Consider the following 23,682-nt stretch of genomic DNA (forward strand, 5'->3'; position numbering starts at 1 on the left):
TGACAAACGAGTATGTTATATTCTTGAGTTCTGCATAAAATTATGGATAAATAAGTAAGAAATACTGTATAGATCACATGTTTGATGGACGTTCATCAAACGTTCCAAGAAACGATAATTTCATGAATGATATAAGACATACTCAAAACTAAGAATTTGTGTTAATTAACTAAAGGACACTAGAAAACCAGAATTATGGATTAATATTTTGACCAAAAATGCTTTTTAAGGGATCATTTTTGAAGTCGATTTTTTTATTAAATAAGTATGTGTTTTTTTTTAATTCCAGTCATGCTTTTAATAATGTTCAAGGCTATATACTCTCCAATAATACGTACGACACCTAAGTTATAAACTTCGTAGATTTTATATAATTCAGGCAGTCGTTTCACCTCTAGATCCCCCATCCTCATCTTGACCTACTACACGTCCTTGCCGTTTAAACTGGAACGTTACACTTATAGATCATAAAAGAATGATAGATTTATTACATCCATAAAATGTGTGACACATTTTGACGCCCTTCAGATACGGTGACAATCGTAAACGTCTTCTCGACGTTTGATGAACATTTCTATTGAATTATAAAATATCAGACTTATAAAAAATTGCAAAGCTATGCTTAGTTAAAACACAAATTTACTCGATAAGCTGTAAGTCAAAACCAGCCATCTGGCCTCTTAATAAGGTTTAAACTAGGAATCGGTGATGTTTATGTAAGCTACTTAAGCAATTATTAACCAAATCTTAACGCTAAAAAGATTATAAGTAAGATTGTAAACGTATTGTCAGGGGACCCTATTTTATCTACGGGAGCATGTCCGTCTTTTTGTAATTACAGGTGATGTAATCAAAGGACAGCTTTGACAGACGTATATTCAAAAGAGTTAAAAATCCCCTATTTACCTATACAGCTATTATAGCTGTCCTTCGATTAGAATACTCATAACTCTAAAAAGACGTTTCTCTAGACAGAATTCCGTATACGGAATTAGATCGCCTGACTATGTGAATTATATGTCACTGTAAAGAATTCTTTCGGTGTAAAACTTCTATTGGTACTTAATACGTGAATGTTATTGACAGGTTTTGTATCTATTATAACCTAACCTCCAAATTATAGTTCTTCCATAACATCAAGATATAAAATCTTTTATTATGTAGTTTCTTTTATATTCTTTCTAAAACTATGATATAAGTAACAAACGGTTGTGCCTAATGAAACAGCAATATGCTAAGTATAAGCCATAAGTTAATTTGCAAACAGCCTGCACTAATGGGTTTTGCTAATATGTTTTTAACTTGAAATTGCATTGCCTTTGCCACGTAGGTACGAAAACAAAATAAAGCTTAGTCGTCATAATCCCTAATGATGTTTTTAGAGCTTAAACTATCGTATTAGTTAAATGGCTGAATTAAGTTGATTATTTTCTTTTGTATTCATACCTTGATAATCTTATTCGATTAGTTTTGAAGGTTAAGAGGATGGTGGTATCTGATGACTTTTGACTATTGTTAAGCAAGTTTGACACGTCTGTCAAAGTTCTAATACTGATTTTTCGTTTTTTGCATATGGAAATGCGCGTTACAATAATAAACTATTAAATAACATAACCCTAAACAGGAAATATGAAAGAAAATAATGCCACAATTAAAATAAATATACAGATACTATACTACGTTATGTTATGTTGTTAATGAAAATGAGGTTTAAATAAGTCATAATATCATATATATCATATGTACCTAGCGGCATAGTGTTCAAAGAATCGTGGAGCGTCGTACGTATGGTAGCCACTTGGGAAGAAGTGATACTGGAGTAGTAGCAAGGCATGACCACTAGTAGCGTGTATTTGACGCACCGCACCACAAGATATATCACCGCGATCGTTACTATCTGCAAAATATAAAATTATTTCAAAAATATATACCTTTTTATACAAGCACGGTGAAGTGACCCAACTGCACCTGATGGTAAGTGTAATAATAATATCAGCCCTGTATTATATACTTGCCCACTGCTGGGCACGGGCCTCCTCTACTACTGAGAGGGATTAGGCCTTAGTCCACCACGCTGGCCTAGTGCGGGTTGGTAGACTTCACACACCTTCGAAATTCCTATAGAGAACTTCTCAGATGTGCAGGTTTCCTCACGATGTTTTCCTTCACCGTTAAAGCGAACGATAAATTCATAAAGAATACACACATGATTTTAGAACAGTCAAAGGTGTGTGCCCTTGGCATTTGAACCTGCGGACATTCGTCTTGGCAGTCCGTTCCACACCCAACTAGACTATCGCGGCTAGATGGTAAGTGTAGTGGAGTCCAATAGAATGTTGACTGATGAGAGATGATAACCCCTCGGCAGTCAACATAATTATGCCAGCCGCCGTATTTAGGAACGGTAGCTTAAGATTAACGTCTGTATTTTCTTGATAAGTCAACGGGTTTTCTGTCTATTCTAAACCAAAATGTTATATAATAAAGACTTTTATTGTTCAGCAAAATTGAAATATTTGCATCCTAAAATTATGAGCAGATATTATATACAATATTATAAGTCCAGATTGTTGAGATGTTGAATAAGTGTTTACAATAATTTCCACGAAAATATCTTTATTTTGGGCCCCTTTCTTTGTATTCTTTTTCAACTATAAGCTATCAAAGCAATCTACAACATGCAGAACATATCTAGGCACTTGTAAAGATAATACAAAGACCATATTTAAGAAATTTTATTCAGTAATAACTTACTTTCGGGTCCATAGTTTCCTGCACCTGTATAATCTTCACTAATATTTTCAAAAGCAACGTTGTCGAGAATCCCGACGTGAATAGCATCATCAGCATCTAAAAGTAGACTTTAGTTGATACAAAACAGAACTTATTTTTACATTGAAGCATTGTAACAAATTCTTTACCGGAAAACTCATAATCGAGTTCAGCTGCTCGGAGCACTTGTGCAGCAGCTCATATACTTTGTGCAAGGAACCAATATCAAGTTGGGCATTGTTCGATAATGTTTCAATTTTATCAGTTTTCATATCACTTGTTCCTGCGTCGTTAACACGAAATGTCTTACGGACGTGAGCTCTGAGAAGTTTGAGCCTAGTAAAAATGGTTCTAAGCAACGTAAAGAAGAATATCTGTTCCATATCATGTACCAACGATATAATGTAATAAAAAATCATGTTGACATATTCAGTCACTTCATTAGAATTCATAATTTTAAACAGAATCATACATATTTCCATAGCGTTGTATATAAATATAATGAATATCCAAATTAAACTTCCTTTTTTTGCATTTAAAGTTTCATTATCAGAACTAACTTTTAAAGTTTGGTCAAATTGACTGAGGTTTTTAAAGTAATTGTGCATCTTCTTTTTCTTAGTCAACAGGGCATTTATGACTAGAAGTATATATTCAAAACACATCACACCCTGTATAAGAACAAATGTATGATATGGCGATCCGATAGTCGATGATTCATGATATAATGTAGACAAAATGATGAAGAACGCATACAAATAACTTGTATATAGACATATTTTTTTGGACTGAAGCAAGTACAACCTGCTTAATCCCAAAACACATTGCACGTAAATCAAATATTTTATCTGTTTTATGATAGTGATGCTTTTTATAGAGAAAATTGTTGTATTTCACTTGAGGAGACACTTTAGATATCGTGCTAATGCTTCTCATTTTGTCGATGGTTGGGCAAAGACTGTCCAACGTAAAGGCAATTTAATAAATTTCCAATTTAACAAATTGATATGCTTAATGGTTCCGATAAAGATCCTTAATGTACAAATTGATGACAAACAATCTTTAATTCTTGTTTAATTGGAATGACGTGGTGGCGTTTGATTAATCATTGTAACAAACACTAAGTAAGGAAAAAATACGCAATCATTTTCATAAATACATCAAATATTTAGGTTTAAAGTGGTCTTTAAGTTTATTATTCAAATGAATGATGGTTCGAAGGTACTCGCCTTATGTCAAAGCTACACAACCACTCTAATGACTGACTGACTAACATAACGTATTATATTTCAGGTGCCTGACATTTAGCACTCTAGTTAGTTTTGTATAAGAGAGACCGAACCATTGAAAAATATTTTACAACATTTGGCTCCACTGTAAAATAGTTTTGGGCACACGCCTATATAAGACCATACTTTTATTATATCTCATCTATTTCACTACAAACGGACTTTTTATAGCATTAGACGACAAAGTAGCAGGTGGGTTGACAGAGAACAAATCTTTACCACTCATCAACACTTTTAATTCTAAAAGATTCTAGAATCTGACTTACAGGACAGGAATTGGAGGAGGGCAGGAAGTTGCTTAGGCTTCTTTATCTCGCTTATAATACGAAACATAATAGCATTCACTTCGTTGGTTTTCTATGAGTCTTACTAGTCTACTCATAGGGGTCGAACAGACCCCTATTGTATAAAAATATACAGCGTGGAGACACTGAATTTCTAGTTTGCTTACTACGGCATTTTTATTACCAGTTTTTTTTAAAGGGCACCGCAAAGTGCTACACCTGATGGCAAGTAGAGTGGGGTCCCCTTGGCAGGCGACACAATTATACAGGCCTGTTGGAACCGGATATACACAGGCTGATCCTGGAACGTGACACACTTACGTGAGCCACTTTGTAGGATCTTAACACCTTGTGTACGGTGGTCGCTATCCGGGCGGATGTAAAATATATCCTACCACCAACAAGCCATGGCTCGTATTTTAATAACCTTAATACCGTTCTAATATTCAATTTGCAAAAAAAGGATGATTGATGGATCACATGGGTTAGAATATCCGAAGATTTATAAAGCAGTGTGCGCGTATTAACCTTGGCACCTATTATGTCAAACGACGTGATGGATGGCGTATACGGGAAGCCTGACAATGCACATAAACACCCTATTATGTTCCGGATACTTTGTATCTTAAAAGGTATTGTTCGTTTTTATGTATAAGCTTACCCTGTCTGCTTTATAAGTTGAAATTTGTTCTGGAATGTTGTCTAGAAGTTTCTAGAAAATGGGTATTAACTATTTATGTGATATGCAGAATGCTTCGCGTTAATACATCTAGTGTTTATCCCCCTGTGTATAGGATTAGTAATTTATATAGCGAAGTTAGATCCACCAATATACAGTGTGTATATTTAGTTGAAAACTTATTAAAACCCACGGCAGTTCATGCTTGGGTGTAACTAAGACAAATATGCGTAAAAAAAATATGATGTATTATATACTATCCCATTGTTAGGCACGGGCCTCCTTCTACTAAGAAGGATGATGATGATGAATGACTGACCTCAAAAGCACATTTTGGACAATTATCGAACAATTAATACCCTGCTAAAACAGGTTTCTCGACTATCATTACCTACTGTGTAAGATCTTGTACTATGTGGATCGCTTAGTCGTCTAATCTGATAATGAATTCTTTATTATTCCTAGCAGCAAAATAGTTTTAACACGATATGTTTTTACAACTTTCATCTGCCTATCGTTTAGGATATAAATTATTTCCAAAACACTATATACAAAACCATGGTTCTTACCAAATATAAGAACGTATAAAATAAAATAAAACGTATAAAAGCCAAAAATACGAATATCCTTAAATCCCTCAGGTACCGTACTAGGTCAGCTCATTGAGGTAAAATAATTGATTAAAATAACTAGAAAATATGGAAACTGCGGTCAGAGGTCAATAAAGTAGTTCGAAGCACAAACTTTGCTAGGATACATCATTTCCAGTTCAAACTTTAGGATGGTAAATGACTACATTTATAACCGATCTCAACTTTCCTTTTGCTCGAAACACAATTTTTGCATTAAACTTGAAAAAGATTTATCTTTTGAGCGCATTCGAGAACGCAATAATGGACAGGAAAAAGCGAATCCCTGTTGCGGAAAGTCTTCGTTAGGTGAATAATAAAATGCTGTATTTAAATATGAATGTACAATTTTACGAAGAATTGACAATAAATAACTTAGCAAAGGATATTTTGACGCTTGAGTTTTAAGTCATCCGTATACCTTTGAGATAGAACATATTTTGGCACATAATTGCAGAGTCTTTTGTGTGTATTTACTGAAAGAGTCTCCTTTTAATGGAAGCGTAAATTATACGAACCGCCCAGGGCTCGAAATTATACAGTTTTGCAAATGATAATTATTAGTAATGTCATTCAGAGAGAATTAAATTTAATAATATTATTTGGTAAACATAAAACACCTTTTCTACGTTGGTGATTAAACCCAACTGGAAAACATAGTCCAGTACATTGATTTGAGGAAAAATAATTAAAGCCATGGCCTAAAAGAATCGATAATTATCATAATACAGCGTTCACTCGCGGCTTTGCCCGCATGAATAAGTTTTTCCGCAATATAACTCACGCTATATATTTTCCCGAGGTAAAAATATGTAGAGATAGGCCACAGCACTCAGGAGAAATGTTGCTTCCTATTACCAAGAAACATTAAATGGGTTCAGTAGTTCCTGAGATTAGTGCGTTCAAACAAACAAACCTGCAGCTTTATATATTAGTATACATTATTTATTAACTTCGACTTGAGGTGGTACTTAGAATTGTAAAATATTCCCAAATTTTAATGTGAAGTAATAGGCATTATAATAGGCGAAGTTATGAATTTTAAAATTAACAATTTATTCAAATGGTATAAGGCGTATTGTTAAAATTGTTTTAAAATTTTCTAGAGGTTCATTGTTTTGATTAAGGAAATAATGTTTACTTTGTTTTGGATTGAAATATCATTTTCAAATTAGAATTATAATTCTCTAACGGGGGTAAAAGAAAAGTACTAACAGGATTATATTTTTCTAGTTTTAATAAAACGGACTGTAATGAGAACATCGGTAATGAGAGTCAGTAAGTACTAGTTATTTCAATAAAATAAAAAAAATATTTTGACCCTTTTCGTTATAGGGTTATATTCTATACAGAGCATAATTAAGAACCTACACAAAAATTGCTCATTATTTTCATCCAAATAATTATTAAAATACCTATACACACACACACACATAAACGTCTAGAACAATCACACACCATCTTCATAATACGTAAAAGAAAATCGCGAAAACAAAACTGATTTGTTAGACCAAAATTTCCTTTTACGAGGAAATTAATATCTAAATGAGGTCTCATTAGCCGCGGTTGGCTTTATTCAGCAGACATTCACTTTAGATGTATTTTCCTTTTTTTACTCCGTATGTTTTCTTAATTGGATAATTATGCTAATTATAGTTTGTTAGTAGGTTAGTTGTTAGGTAGTCTAGACAGAAAGAGCATGAATTTATTACAAAGGGCAAACACGTTACGTGTAATTTAAAGAGCAATAACGTACAGTGTTGTTATTTAACGTGCTTAAAATGTGGCAAAACACGACACAACTCCGTCGCGTTTAATTGCGCTTAGTTGAGGGACTGACACGTGACTGATGCATTGATCTCTCGACCAATCACAAACATTAAAATAACACCATATCTACTTACAATAGGCGTTTTTATGACATTCTAAGGGGCAGACGTATTACATACCATGAGGTGAGCAGCTAACTCGTCTTGCCATTCGTATAAAATAACAATATATTCTATAATTTATTAATACAATTTTAGTTAGACTATAAAAAGAACACTCCTAAGAACGTATAAAATAACAATTTATATTTCGTTTACAAGTCCCTTAAATATTTTAACAATACAAGGTTTTGCTATTTTGCCAGTCGTTAATATCATTCCGCGTCCCTCGCTGTCGGTAATAGGGCCGACCCCACGCAGTCAACAGACAGCCAATTACCGGTCCCGTATCGCTCATTCGATACAGCCACTTTGCCTTCAAGTTATAAATGAAAAACACGTAAGCTTGGATGAAATTTACTGGATACATGGATGGTATTTCCGAAGTAAGTTAATGATCATTCCTGCCAATATTTTAGATTAATTTGATCTAAATTTTGACACTTAAAATCGGTAAAATTTTAATATAATATCACCCCTGTATATCCTATTCCACTGCTGGACACGGGCCTCCTCTACTACTGAGAGGGTTTAGGCCTCAGTCCACCGCGTTGGTCTACTACGGATTGGTAGACTTTACATACCTTCGCAATTATTTTTGTAGAACTTCTCAGATATGCAGGTTTTCTCACGATATTTTCTTTCATCTTTAAAGCAGCCTATAATTAAAAAAAAAAAAAAATACACACATAACTTTGGAAGAGTCATCCTGGGTATTGAACCTGTGGACATTCATCTAAGCAGTCATTTCCACTACCAACTAGGCTAACGCTGATCTTATTAGTCTTTACTATATCTTTATAAATTGGGACCATTAAAAAAACACATAAATCCATAGCAAAATTCGGGTCACGGGGTAAAAAATTGTCGTTGAACAAACATAAAAAAATTACGACGATTGAGCAACCTCCTTCAAAGTCAGTTTAAAACGTCCTCTTCTGCTCTTAACAACAAGACTGATCAATAAGTCCTTAAAATATCCGTTTAATAGAAATAACTCTCCGATTTTCCTCGTTCCGCTTTAAACAGGACCCTGTCAAGTAAGCCAATCTCATCCGCGCATTATCCTGCATTTCCATTTTAAAGCTGAACACAGAGCTCAGATTTAAGTGGGGATTCTTGGTAATTCCTTTGAAAAGGTAGCTTAAACACGCCCACAGCATAAACACATAGCTCCTTTAATTAAAATGGTTTTCGCATTCATTTCTCCGAGTAAGAAAGGGTTTCCTTGTATAAACGCTGAAATGCTGTTTCTGGGAATAATTTGCAGATAGCGAAGATAAACATGACTTGTGTATTTGGGTAAGTACATATATTGTTGCTTGGACTAGTTTGTATTGCAAAAAACAATGCACTGAGATAGACATCTACTTCAAGAATCTAGTATGAATAAATTATAATACAATATGATCAAAAGTCAAAATATTTTAAGAATTTACATTTAAATGACTCCCAATTTAGTACTACTTATGTAAATGGCTCAAATTCACCAAAAAGCCTTGTAATAGTGGGATTAATTTACTTTACGATACCCCAAGGAATTTAGCCTTAAATTACAAATCAGTAGACCATCTTGTAGACCTTTCATTCGAAGACAAATGGCCAATACAAAACATCGTAAATTTCAAGATCACGTCTTTATCAAGGTCATTTTTTATGGCCACACGTCATAAATCAAACGGACCTCTTTTATCTAAAAAAATATATCTTACTATAAGAAAAATAAAACGGGAATTTTCCCCTGCGGCAAATTTAGTTTCCAAGATAAACTTGCCGGTATAATGGACAGCGTCTCACCATTATCAAATATTTATTAGGCATCGTATAAAAGAAAAATATTTTCATAGTGATGTATCTGACCTAACCTATTTTTTTTTTAGTGTTAATAAACTTTCGTAACCCGTTTCGGTATCATTAGGTCGGTTTTTATCGTATAGTACCACATCGATATCTGTCAGTACGGGATTCCTGGTTGATACGTATAAATTCAAATTCAAAGTTTATTGCACTCCACAATCATTCCATACATGCGATGTTACATTTTAATACAAGGGACATAATCGTGGACCCCGTCGGGCACGGCAAAGTTTCAAGAGAGGGTACAATTTTGTATGGATAGCGAACCAGTGGCGAAGGATAAAATTTTTCAAAAGATAACCTGAGAACAAAATTGCCTTTCCTAACAAATTCTGGCCAATTTAACAGAAAACAGAAACTAAGACAAACGCAAATAAACTTAAAAGGGAAGCCGGTAGGAATCGGATTGTATGGACGCTTCGCTAGTGTAGTGAACACCGTAGATACACGAGAAAAATCCTCATTATTTGTGTTATTTGAACTTTACCGTATTTACCAATATAGTCGCTATTCTGTGCCAGTATTAAAGACAATAGCATAAAATAAAACTTGGTCGTTTCATTAAACGAAGCAAGTTTGAAAATAATATTTGTATAGATTGATTGATTTTTTTTATTATTTTATTTAAGAAAAGGCCATAGCACAGAACAGTCATTTTAAACAATACTTCAGCACTAAATTACATTAATACTGGATTGTTTTAAACCTATGCCCTTATCGAAATTATAGTACGGAAACCAGTCTACAAAAAACAACAACATTAACATCTGCTTATACTTAACAAATAACTATAAACAAAAATTGCTATCAGGCAGGCCATGAGCTCGCCCGTGTATTTTGGTAATAATAAATGCTTATTAACGCTTTTAAAAGTGTACTTTTAAAAACGTTAAGCTTACTGTATTGTAATACAGTGCTTGCTAAAGAATTTTTCCAAAGATCCCAGCGAATGTTTTAAACTAGGTTAGTTCGCGTTCCGTAACAAAGCGCCCTTCGCCTTGACCTGAAAATCTTCGTGAACCCTCACAGCCCTCGGGAGTAATTAATTAAAAACAACTAAAGTTAAAGCGTTGTTTGTGTTGAATGTATTCAAAGCACGAACGAATTAATTATCGTAAAATTGTATTATACTTTGGAAAAACGGCTTTCATATTTCATCACAAACACGTGTTTATTTAATTTTTGTTAGATACGGCAATATGGAATCAATTACGCTATGACTTATTACTGATTTTAAAACAAGGTACTTCTTTCTATTGATATGATTAGTTAAAACAATTAAGTAATTTCCTCGTAAAATTACGACAATTGCCCGATTGATTTCTATTGTTATTTATCGTCCTATTTCTTGCTGAACTTTGACTTTGAAATCAAAATACAACTTTGGTCGCTGGATAGCTCTGATTAGTGATTTTGTATTAAGTAATATATTGTTTTTATAATACGTTTGTTTGTTTTTATTAGTCCATGATATAAATACAGCTAATGTTCCGATTTTTTCAAGCTCTTACCCTGAAGCGCGAACAAATAGAAGCTATTACTCCGCATCAATTTGTCTTTCCTGGAGGTTTAATGTGCCCCATCACATTAAGGCATTCCTTTCGCCACAGAAGCATTTTCGGTGTTGTAGGCAACATCAGTTGTTTGACACCACAGATTATAACGCAAGACCATAAACCGGTATTACAAGACTAAGCTGGTGTTTGACACGAATATAAAGGATATATGTCGCCAATAAATTGCTGAAAATTTCAACTCAAGCTTCAGCTGTGTCTGAAAGTGTTCCTGGCGCAAAAAGTCTTTCTGTTTCTGAAAGAATTTACTGAAACTGAGCACTAGTTAAGTTAGCATGTTTATATAATTAACAAAGTTTCACATGAATTCTTCGGCTTCGAATAGAGTGGGATGACGTATATTAAATGCAATAATAAGAATAGATTAATAAATAGGGGCTGTAGCCGAGACGCCTTTCTACAATTTTTTTATTGTATTAGAATACATAAATATGGATGGGAATGACATAACGAAGCGAAAGACTTATGATAAACAAAAAAATAACTGTTGTTCTGTTACTCTAATAAAGACTCTTTATCTTAGTTTTACTTCAATATCTATTATGTAAAAACATCGGCCTGTTAAAATTTTATTATATGCAAAAATAACATCACAATATGAACAAACCCTAACGATATTAAAGGTATATTTCAGAAATTCAATCAAGAAAACGCTGCGCTTACGGGCGCGGTCTCGGGAAGGTTTCACGGGCAATTTACAATGATATACTAAAGGAGACACGAAACGCGTATTCGTGACTTAATTGTGTGATAAATGGAAAGCCACGATATTTTATACTGACTTGACTTATAACAAGTACAGTCAGCCACAAAAGTAAATAAACAAATTTTAAATGCTTTTGCACATTGAGTTCAATTGAAATATTTCTTTATTTCTAATATAGTAAACCCTTTGACATTTATTTTAGTGAAGAAAAAATATTATTGATAAGGACATAAAAGGTTAAAAGAGATTTGAAACTTTGAATTTGTTTTACTACTTTTGGGGCTGACTGTACCTATGTTATTTGTGGCTGGTTGGTTGGGATAAGTGATCAGTTCTTTCTATACTGTCGCTTTGGACCCGAGCCTCTTCCACTAAAGGTTCAGGCTTTAGTCCATCACGCGAACTCAGTGCGGGTTTGCAAGCCTTACCTGCATTTGAAATTTTATGGAAAAAATATGGTAAGCAAATAACCGCAATGCTTTCCTTTACCATAAATAACGGTTACATGCATAGCTTTGAAGTCTTGAGCCTTGGTTTCTTTTTTGATTTGAACCTGTGAACTTGGACTTCGTAGTCCATTTTATCCTCCATTAGGCTAGGGTATATTCTTGGTTCCAGTGGTAGATAACTCAAGAGTAAAGTTTATACATTTATTATAGCTATAGAAAGAGACACAATATAATGAGATAATAGGATTGCTTCGGCTTCATAGAGTCGTCTCTTTCCTTCATCTATGTGATGTTATGTCGCTGACTTGTCGTTTCTCTTTCTATAATTTAATGTTTAATATTTATTTCCGTTTACTTAATGTTTTGCTGGTGGTAGGATATATCTTATATCCGCCCGGATAGCGATCACAGTACAGAAAGTGTTATAGCCGCCGCCCGCCGCCGCCGTAGTGGTGTAAGTGTGTTGCGTTCCGGGATCAGCCTGTGTATGACTGGTTCCACCAGGCCGGCATAATTATGTCGATTGCCGAGGGGTAATCATCTCTTGTTAGTCGACATCAATTAGATCACACTCCACTTTTACTATCAGGTGTAGTAGTGTCACTTCATGCCCGCATAAAGAAAAAAAATACTCTAAATTACTTCCACCTTCAAACAACTCATAATCTACATTAAATAAATTTTAACACTGTTAACATTAGATAAGGTATTGATACTTGATGGTAACAGGCTGCTTTAAAACTAGACAAGACTTGGTGATAACAGACACTTTTGGTCTTGACGTTTAAAACATGGAAATCTTAGAAACATATCCAGGCTGTCATTATATCAATAAAATAGTCTTATAAAATATTCCTGATGATAGGGATAAAATCTTTTAAGGGAAAAAAGAAAAGTTGTTCGCAAATTGATTGAAAAAGTCCGAGCAAACGCTTTTGGGACTACGTAGGTACGATTCAATTTCAAGGATCCCTAAGTTTTACTTTTGTGAATAGAATGTTGTTCCTGTCCTTGTATTTCTATTATTTTCCTGTTATCATTTCCTTTCCCTATTTCGCTTTGGGATCACCTTTTCTTCGAGGGTTACGTATGAGCGTAAGCAGAAATATTAACGATTCTTTTAAATAGCTAAATGTTTCCTATTTGTTTTGCTTCTTTGCTATATTTAAATTGTATAGCTACGCGGCGAAAGGTACAAGTCTTAGAAAGGGAACCCGACATAACATATAAGTTTTTGGGAAATTTTGATGAATTTTAGTGACCCTAGCGGGGATAGGTAAGCACTTATAAAGATTTTTAGTAGATTTATCAACTACAAATCCTATCGAATACATAAATAAACAGCCTGGTTGGGAGTGGAATTGACTGCCAAGACCAATTTCCGCAGGTTCACAACCCAAGGGCGCACACCTGTGATTTTACTAAAGTTATGTGAGTATTCTTTATGAATTTGCTTGCTTTAACGGTGAAGGAAATCATCGTGGGGAAACCTGCACATCTGCTAAGTTATTAATAAGAATTTTTAAGGAATGTAAAGTCTGCCAATTCGCACTAGGCCAGCGTGGTGGACTAAGGCCTAATCCCTCTCAGTAGTATAGACCCGTGCGAAGTAGTGGGACAGTATAGATTATATATAGGTCTGGTATTATTATTATTATATTATAATGATTGGGCTCCGCCCGCATGAAAAGTTTTTCCGAGATAAAAGTCCCGCGTCATGTTTTCTCAGGATGAAAGTAGCCTACAGCAGTCAGAAGTAATGGAGTTTCCTATTAAATAAAAAGAGATTAGCGCATTTAAACAAATAAACTTATAAATTAGTATAGATTATTATACAGTCAATAACTATTCCCGTACATGATTCAGTGTATGACCCCTCATTTTAACAATCATATGGTGAATTTTCTGTAAGCCGCAACTTCCCCTTTGATTTACCGCCCGCAACTCCAACTGACCTTGTGAATGTCTTTATGTTTTGTGACACAGGTGCAGGGGTGAGGCTCTCACTTCTTTAGTCTGTGGCTTTTCGTTTACCCACTCGACATTCGACCCTTTTCAAATGTAAATACCATGTTTGTTTTATAATATTTGGTGCTCAGGCTTGTGAGAATTGCCGGCTATTTAAGCCAAAATTAATGTGGGGAAATAAGGAAAAAAAAATATGTACGTACATTTTGTAATGACCAATTTTGATTAAGTCTTTTGTAAATTGGATTAACATGAGTATATTATAGTACATGAAATTTATTATAAGTGATAAATGTATTATGTTTACATTTGTTTTATTCAAAGAAAGTAATCAAGAATTCCGAATAGTATTGCACATTAATATTTATACACATAACGGTATTGCAAAAAAATATATCGAAAAGATTACAGAAAACATGTACCTCTACGATTTAAATGAATCCTCTTTGATATTTTTCTAAGATTCATGTAAAACTCTTTGGTGCCGTTCAGTTTTGGCACTTTGCTTGTATGTACATAGATCTCAGAACAATGACAATCACATAGATCAGCCTAGCGCAACAAGGAACAAAAAATCTTTTGTATGGAATTGACATGGCATTTAATGGCGGATACTGCTATCTCTCTCTCTCAGTACAGTTTCTCTTTCTATTCCTCACCGCCATTATTATTGTTTGTTTACTTCCTGACGTTTTGGAATACATTTGTGTTTTATTGATTTATGTTTGTATTATTTGTTATTCAAACAAGTAAAAATATACCAAAAGTGTTTTTGTTGGTGTAAGTGAATACGTTTTAAAGACATGCCACCAAAAAACGTTTCATTACGTGTGAAATTTGTAGAGATCGAGCCAGTCGAATAAATCACAAAAGCAGAATGTTCATGGCGAAATTTCCATTGGATGAGGTCAAGTAAGCATTAATTAGATGTTTTTAGTCATCGCGCAAATAAAGTAGCTTAGAAATTATAAAAATTCTCATTTTCTAATTACCATTATGTTACTAGTGATGTTGTTATTATTATCGATATCGATACCTGTTTAAATTTATTAATCAATTTGCCCTCCGTGGTTTCACCTATTTAGGTCCAGATTCTGTGGGAACATAGTGATAAAAGTAGTAATTCTAACTATCTACATACCAAGTTTAATCGCAATCATTTTAGATTTTTGCGGGTACGAATAATAAACATACAATTGCATGCACACGCTTTATAATATTAGTAAGATGATGGCTGATCATCAGGACAAAAAATACTAAAGTCGTGTATGTGTGTGTGTGTGTGTGTGTGTGTGTACTTAAAAATGTGTTGAGCAATCAATGTGCCTGGGCACTGTTTATGATTTTAGGCTTAAATATAATTTAATAAGCAATTTATTTACAATTAAAAAATATTTCCAGATGCCGAAAGTGAGTTCAGGTTGTGGGAAAAGAAGATTTGATATATGTTTCCATAGAAAAGCTGCATACTTTGAAATATGTGTGTGGTTCTCACTTTAATAACAAAGATTTTAATAAAAAGAACAATCACCTTAGAAAGACAGCCATACCATCGAAAAATTTGAAAGCTGATCCACTTCCTGATGAAATGTTGTTTGAATTTCCGTGCCATGTTTTTATAAACAATTATTGCACAAATGATAATATCTTTCAAGAGAAGTGCGACAAAGAAGTGTCACCATCCTTTGACTTTATAATTAAATATTCTCATTGTACCTTGATCTATCATAAGTGCAACTATATTCGCCTACATGGTGAATGAAGGATTTTATTTTAAAATACAATTATTATTCAACATGTGAAAGCTTTTCATTTTATTTCGAGTCCTCATTTTAGTCCAGCCTTGTAATTATAGTGCTAAAATGTTCACTGTATATTGTGAGTTGGATTGATAATGTGCACTCGAAAATACATTATATGAATTTTATCAAAGTAGCTTTAGCGTCGATTCCCACCAGTAGAATTTATCGATATCGATAAAAAGTGCTCACTACTATGTATTTTGTTCAGTTGGTAGTATTGTTATTTGACGTTCCTGACACATTCTTCCGTGATATTGGTATTGATACGCCATGTAAATTCGATTTTATTACTTTGTATTAAGTCCTGTCTCTTAAAACGTAGTGATTATATTCTCTTTGACATAGATTAATAATTTTGTCTGTCACATTTTGTGGTATATTTTTGTATTTTTATATATTGAAATGGATAGGGAAGATGACGTGTCGTTACTAGAATTAATACCTACGACGAAATATTGCTGTTTTTGTATTGATACGAAATGTGGTACAAAACTTATAGCTATAGTGGGAATTGTAAGTACTTTAAACGTGTAAAAATAATTGAACCATTGGGTTCCAATCATTATCATTAGCCGCAGGATGTCTACTGCTGAACATGGGCCTCTCCCAAAGATTTCCAGACCGGCATCCCGCGACAATATGGTTCCAATAAGAATTTAATCTAAGAAAATTACTAAAATACGTTATAATTATATACTACCTCGCGAACATATTCTATAATTGATTTAAATACACTAAAGATATTTTAAAACTATATTAAAGAATTTGTTTTAACAAATTTTGTGATCTAAATTAAGACTTAATTATTTTTAAGCATAGGATCTAGTGTTTATAGGATGTGGATACCATAAAAAAAAATTAGGTCTAGATAATAAATTAGTAACGTTACGAGATATTGACACTAGACAAGTAAATAATTATTTTTTTTTTGATTTCAATGTATGAAACTATATTACTATAGCCTAGGCTTGCCATATTTATTATTAATGAAATTCTTTGCAGCTATTTGCCCTCACAATGGCCAGCCTGGTGTTATTGAAAGACAGAAAGTACCTAACATTTAGCACTGCTATATTAATAGCTTTACTATCAATATTCATCATGATCACTGTTATGTTTGTTATTGTCTCTATGATGCTGCTGGTAGCGGCTTTCGACGTAAGTTATTTTTAATAACTAATTATGATATCAATGGCTTTGTCACACAACTAACGGAAATTTTCAACAAACGATTCCAATTTCAAATTTCGGACCGATCTCAAGAATCAACCAATTAAAAAAAGTAATTTAAAAATCTGTTAATATATCATTGTTCTGATTGGTCCATTTTTACGAATGATATTGCGGTCGATATTTAAAAATGCGGTAAATGTCGAGACGAGCATACCGCACGTCTCATAGTATACCATAGGACTACAAACAATAGCACTGGACGGCATGTAACTTTAGATTTCATATCACTGCATGGCATTGCACTATGCTAGTCACCCTTATTCCTGAAGCATAAGGTGTCTAGTGCCATTGCCCAATAATAATACTGGCTACCCCGCCTTTGGAACTGAAAATAACAGTGTAACATGCTTACTTATATAACATGAACTAGTACTACATTGGTACAATGCCTTTGAAACTCAACATGACATTGTATGCATACTTATATAACGTGCACCAGCACTGTTGTTCGACAGCTTCATGCTGTAAAGATCAATTCTATTGTTGAGTAGCTGTTTGTAGGAGCCACCTTTTGTTTTTTTATACGTGTACAGCAAACTGCCACCGCTGCTTCTGTCAGTAAGTAGAGCGGGGTCCAATAGAATGTCGACTGACGAGAGATGATTACCCCTCAGCAGTCGACACAATTATGCCGGCCTGTTTAAACGGAATATGCACAGGCTGATCCCGGGACGCGACACATACGTAGGTCTCTATGGCCGGTTTTAACACCTTGTGTTCGGTGGTCGCTATCGGGGCGGATATATGATATATCCTACCGCCAGCAAATCCTTATTGATCCATTGGCGTACTCAGCATGACCTAAAATGATAAGGACCTAGGTTCTATTCCCCGTGGTCACTAATTGGATTTCTATAAACGTGTATTGCTTAGGATTGGAATTTGTGCTTTAGCAATACGCTATTACATCATGAGAAGTAAATAAGTTCGGTGAACCGTGTACGCTCTAATTGCGCCTTCATATACTCCTTCGGGGATCAAGGCGTGTTCTGGTGTGGATGAATTTGTGCTAAAAGGAACCAATGAATGTTGAATAACGATAAATTTAAAGGTATGCATAATGTTTTTATAAACGCATTTAATATATATTGTGAATCTAAATGTGTTCTTGTAAACGTTTTTGTTTCTTTTAATTTTCGTCGTGTTGCGTTGTTGTTTTGCTGTGTGTCAAAATATATTAAACGGTTTGTTTAGCGTACAAATTAATAAATATAAATTAAAGAAATCTTATTTAAATATAGTCATAACCCAACAATGAAGAACAATAGTTTCGAAAAGAATTTACTTAATCCTCGCCCCTTTCAGCACACTATTGTAATATCATTCATAGTATTCTTTTTTAATTAAAATCTACGTGATCTATGCATGTGAATTTTTCAAACAAAGAATCTCGAAAAGAAAATTTATTTAAAGTTTTGAAAAACTGGCAAGGATTTTTTTTACCTTTACATAAAAAATCCTTTTGCTATCTTTTTGGAACATAAAATCGTTCTGTATTTAATTTTGGAAAATTTTGGCTTGGTTCTCTTTGGAATAGAAAACGAAACGTTCATGTACATTCGTTTGTGTTTTTAGTGTAAATCGGATATTGTTGATATTAGCTAGGTCATTTATCAACCGTGTGTGTATTGAAAGTAGGTGTTTCGATTAATATATACTACTGGTTTTTGATTAAGTAATATGAAAAAAATAGCCCTATTTGCATTGCAAATAAGGTATATTTGACTAAAAAAAGAAAAATACGATGTCAAAAACTTATTTTCCGAAAAGGTAATTTTTGGTGAAAACTTATATTGATTAATAATTCTGGTTTACTGGTGGTAGGTCTCTCATATGTAAAAGTCCGCCTGGGGTAGGTACCACCGCGAAGTTTATTTCTGCCGCCTATTAGCAGTGTGTTGTCACTGTTGTGTTCCGTTGTGAAGAACATTGTAGCCAATGTAACTACTGGACATAATATGACTTAACATCTCATGTCTCAGGATGGCGAGCGCAGTGAAATACCAATACTTTGTAATTTAGGGTGTTGGATGGTGTTTATACTGTTTATGAACGGTCGTATCGCTTATCACCAGGTGAACGGCAAGCTCGTCTCGTCATTCAGAACAATATAAAAAAATTATAGTCCATTAGTCAATTTACACTTTATTGTTTTCAATATGTCTAATTGTCATTCAATAAATAGTAACCTAATTATCAGAGTCTAGAGAGCCCCTTATCCTCGGGGGCCCCGGTGTACTGCACTGTCTATTACGCTCAACTTACTTTCGTGTTGTTAAAAAGTAAGCGATAAAAATAGACTTTCTTTTACGACATTTAAGGTCGCTCTTAAAGGGCTGATGGTGGCCGCTTGGAAAGTAAATAACCCCTTGCGTTTACAATGAGGTTTGCGGTTTAGTAGGCTTAAATAGTAATTATATAATATCAGCCCTATATTATGTACTGTCCCACTGCTAGGCCCGGATCTCCTGTACTACTGAGGGAGATTAGGCCTTAGTCCACCACGCTAGCCTAATGCGGTAGATTTCATACACCCTCAAAATTCCTATAGAAATCCCACTGCTGGGAACGGGTCTTCTCTACTACTCACAAGTATTAATCCTTACTCCACCACGCTAGACTAATGTGGATTGATAGACTTAACACAACCTTAAAATTATCTTTAGAACATTTTGAGGTATGCAGGTGTCCTCACGATGTTTTCCTTTACCATTAAAGCAAGTGATAATTCACAAAGAATACACACATATTTTTTTAGAAAAGTCAGAGGTGTGTGCCTTTGGGTTTTGAACTTGCGGACACTCGTCTCGGTAGTCCGTTCCACACCCAACTAAGCTATCGCCGATATTAGTCTTGTTCAAGCAAATATAATAACCTTTATAGGTACTTTACTACGTTTTATAGGAGAATCCAGATTTAATGTCGTACTACATCTGGCTGACGGTGGTGTACCTGTGTGTTCAACTTATACTGGCTATCGTGGTCCCAATAGTGCTGGTCATTGATGGCGTGTTTCACGTCGCTATAGCTTTAATATGGGTTGTCATCGTCATGATTGTCGTTTTGGGTGAGTTTTAAAACTTATTTTAAATATAATCACTTTGGGGCATCATTTTAAATCCGATATTTCCTTATACGCACATCAGAGGCTAAAGTAACAAACTAAACTATTTATTAGTAATAATAATACATAATAATATCAAACCTGTATACACTGTCCAACTGCTAGGCACGGTTCTTCTAAAATGGATTAGGCCTTAGTCGACCACGCTGGCCTAGTGGGGATTGGTAGACTTCACACATCTTCAAAATTCCCATAGAGAACTTCTCAGGTCTGCAGGTTTCCTCACGATGTTTTCCTTCGCCGTTAACGCAAGCGACAATTCACAAAGAATACACACATAATTTTAGAATTCAAAGGTGTGTGTTTTTGGGATTTGAACCTGCGGACATTCGTCTCGGCAGTTTGTTCCACGCTGCCGATACTCTTTAGGCTGACGTGATATGTATATTATTCATAGTTGCTTACCCCTATAGTGTAGGTTGCGGTTTCTCAGTAATTTTGAATCGACGAGATTACCTCATGATCCGGCCTTACCTAATTTCACCTAATAGTTTTTAAATGTACTGCTTTTCAAGGAACTCCCTTATAAAACGATGTACGAACATATTAACTTTTATACTTCAAACTATAATTACGAGAAGAGTACGCAATAACCTAGGGGCCGTCACTACGAACGAGAGAATCGCGACGCAACCGCGTTTCTATCGATAGGTAATCTCCACGAACGAGCGATTATTCCGCCAGCGTATCGTCACGACTCGTAACGGAATCGCCGCGTGTGCGTTTTATATCATTATTATTAGTATCTTTGCTGGACAGGCATCGCAGGCATGACGCAGGCGGGAGATCTGGGTTTGACAGCGTGCTCGCCGCGCTCTCGCTGCGGGAGCGTTACGCACCGCGCCGGGCGCATGCCGGCGAGTCGCCGGTAGCGACAGGCACGCGGCAATACGATGACGTTTCGCTCAAATTCAGCCACTCATCGCATCGCCGCGATAACATCCCCGTGTGTAGACACTTTTTAAAGGAGTGTATAGAAATACATGGCACGACAATAATATCGCCGCGATTCTCTTGCTCGTGGAGACGCCCCCCTAGTATTAGTCTTCCAAAAAGTCAATACGTATATTCTCCACAATCAATTTTGACTTCATAAATATTTATAGTAATAAAATAGCTACTTTTCTTTCTTAAACTACTAAATTACCCGGTCTAAAAGGTAAATTTACATTGCCAGCGTTCGTATAAGCTCTTAGACGTATCAAAATGTTCTTATATTAAATCAACAACATCCAAGAGTAAATTCTTTTTAAATTAGATTCTATAATCTAATAAGAGGTTAAAGTATTTTCATACATATACGAAGAAGGTTGGGTTACAGACTCAATAAAAAAAATAAACTAATTTAGTCTTGTATATCGTAAAAGAAAATGTTATTCTTAAAGTTTATTATAAAGCCTAAGCATTTTCCAGCTTATTATTATTATTTTAAGATATTAATACACTTAACCACGGAAGATTAGAGCGACCAAAGGTCTGGTTCTGTTAATACATTGAATTTATTGCTGTATTAACTTTATTTTTAACCGACTTCAAAAAAAGGAGGAGGTTCTCATTATAACTACTGTGTTTTTCTATGTTTGTGATTAATGCTCTGGTTGAACCTCTGCCTACTTACAATTTTGGGGATTAGAGCGTGATGTGTGTTTTGTTTTTTTTAATTTATTGTTTGTGTTTCAGGATGGATGCATTTTATTTCGGTGGTCAGCTGTTATAGGAAAAGTCTCATTTGAAAACAGAATGAAAATAAATCTATTTTTATTGCTTCATATCTTTAGTTTTATTTTATTTTAATATTCTTTTCATTTGTATACTTGAATGTGACATTGAAATAAAACTATTTTACAGATTTTATCAAGACACTGTGAGCTCATTCTGCATAAATCGCACCGTCAATAGCTAAAACAATAAAATAAATGTATAATTGTAAAATATAGTTCGATATTGTAACTTTGAATTTTCGGACAACCAACACCTCAGTCCTCTTCGTGTCCATGACGACTGCATAGTCTTCGAAACGTCGAAGAAAATTATAATAATAAAAAATCGCAATATAATCCGTAAAATAATTTTATTTTAATATATTTTTAAATTGGATATATAATTGTTATAAAGGGTCTTTATAATCCGCATTCGCACGTAATATTTTTAAACAAGTATAAATTTTATCTATTTCGTACTCTTAGTTCTACAATGTTTTAGCCCAGGTATGGCGAACCTTTAATGGTTAACGTGTGCCATCCAGGACCGGCTTTATCTATCTGAGTGCCCATTTTTAGCATTTTTTTTAAGGATCCAAATACATTTTTGTATTTTTTGATCGGGGCTCGGCAAAGTGGCTCACTGCACCTGATGTTAAGCAAATTGAAGTCCAATGAAAGGTACGTATACAATGTTTGGCATATTAGTCCAGTCAAATTAACATTTAATTTAGGAAAAAAATCGCATAGAACTGAAAATTGGTATGGACGTTAAATAAGTCATTACCAATAAAATGTCAAAGGTACCCATCGATCCTATGTGGGCAAAAAATTGTATTCAAGGTCAAAGGTAAAAAATTACGGATTTTCCCATTTTCATCTGAACCGGAATTATTGTAAAAATAGTTCAGAAAAAAGTTGTAGATCATACAATTCTCTACAACAATTGTTCTTTTTTTTCGTACGAATCACTGTTCGCAAGATATCGCGATTTTATAAGTTGAAAAACTTATATTATTCGCGTGCTCGATTGTTTTATCACGTGTCACCACTGGCAAGTGTGTCATTGGTTCGCCATTCTGTCTTAGCCTATACTCACACACGCAAACACCAATTTACACCAAATGACGGATGTTGGTCGGTACCTGACCACATAAATACATCAGCATACATAATATGCTGATATGCTTAGAATATCTTATTGTCTATTAAGACTATTAACAAACTCACCCAATAGATTATAATTAACTATTCAGAATAGACAAACACTGGTTGGAATCACTAGTTTGTTTAGCAATTCCTTTGCTTTGTTTTTATTTGCTTTTGGAAGGATACTTGGATAGCGACCGCCATAGCGTAAAACCCATCATAGTGGCTCAGGTCATCATATCGCGTTCCGTTTCAATAGGCCGGCATATTTATGTCGACTAACAAGGGTAATCTTTCGTGAAAATTGACCCAGCATAATTAATTACTGCAAATTAATTACTAATATATAACTTACTTTGATGTATTGTATGGATTGTACTTTACATGGAGAGAAACCTGCAAATGGGATACCGGAATCGGATATTGATAAATAAGCAACAGTTATGCGTAAAGAGCATTTATCTTAATATCTTAGTTCCATAGCTATAATTTCCTCGGTAAAGGTATCGGCAGATCCATCCCTCTGTCAGTGAACCACC

The 23,682-nt window shown here is 34.4% G+C and overlaps 2 protein-coding genes across 2 annotated transcripts; one reads left to right on the forward strand and one right to left on the reverse strand.

The window, feature by feature from the left end:
• Positions 1-1,746: 1,746 nt before the first annotated feature.
• LOC119189979 lies at positions 1,747-3,708 on the reverse strand (the record flags this gene model as incomplete). Its single annotated transcript, XM_037440850.1, is given in 3 exon segments — positions 1,747-1,897; positions 2,755-2,850; positions 2,922-3,708. Coding segments are annotated over 3 exon segments (763 nt in total), but the record flags the coding sequence as incomplete, so codon positions are not given.
• A 12,587-nt stretch (positions 3,709-16,295) lies between these two features.
• LOC115447924 lies at positions 16,296-21,166 on the forward strand. The gene is made up of 4 exons (XM_037441120.1): positions 16,296-16,450; positions 16,940-17,095; positions 20,075-20,237; positions 21,054-21,166. The coding sequence occupies exons 1-4, from the start codon at positions 16,340-16,342 to the stop codon at positions 21,164-21,166; spliced, it is 543 nt and encodes a 180-aa protein (XP_037297017.1). The 5' UTR covers positions 16,296-16,339.
• The last annotated feature ends 2,516 nt before the right edge of the window (positions 21,167-23,682 follow it).

This window comes from Manduca sexta, chromosome 21, assembly GCF_014839805.1.
Source record: "Manduca sexta isolate Smith_Timp_Sample1 chromosome 21, JHU_Msex_v1.0, whole genome shotgun sequence".
NCBI lineage: Eukaryota > Metazoa > Arthropoda > Insecta > Lepidoptera > Sphingidae > Manduca > Manduca sexta.

Coding starts and splice junctions, on each gene's coding strand:
- LOC115447924 (XM_037441120.1), top strand. CDS start 16,340: ATGGATAGGGAAGATGACGTGTCGTTACTAGAATTAATACCTACGACG. Junction 17,096..20,074: donor TGCTGGTAGCGGCTTTCGAC/GTAAGTTATTTT, acceptor TACGTTTTATAG/GAGAATCCAGATTTAATGTC. Junction 20,238..21,053: donor CGTCATGATTGTCGTTTTGG/GTGAGTTTTAAA, acceptor TTTGCTGGACAG/GCATCGCAGGCATGACGCAG.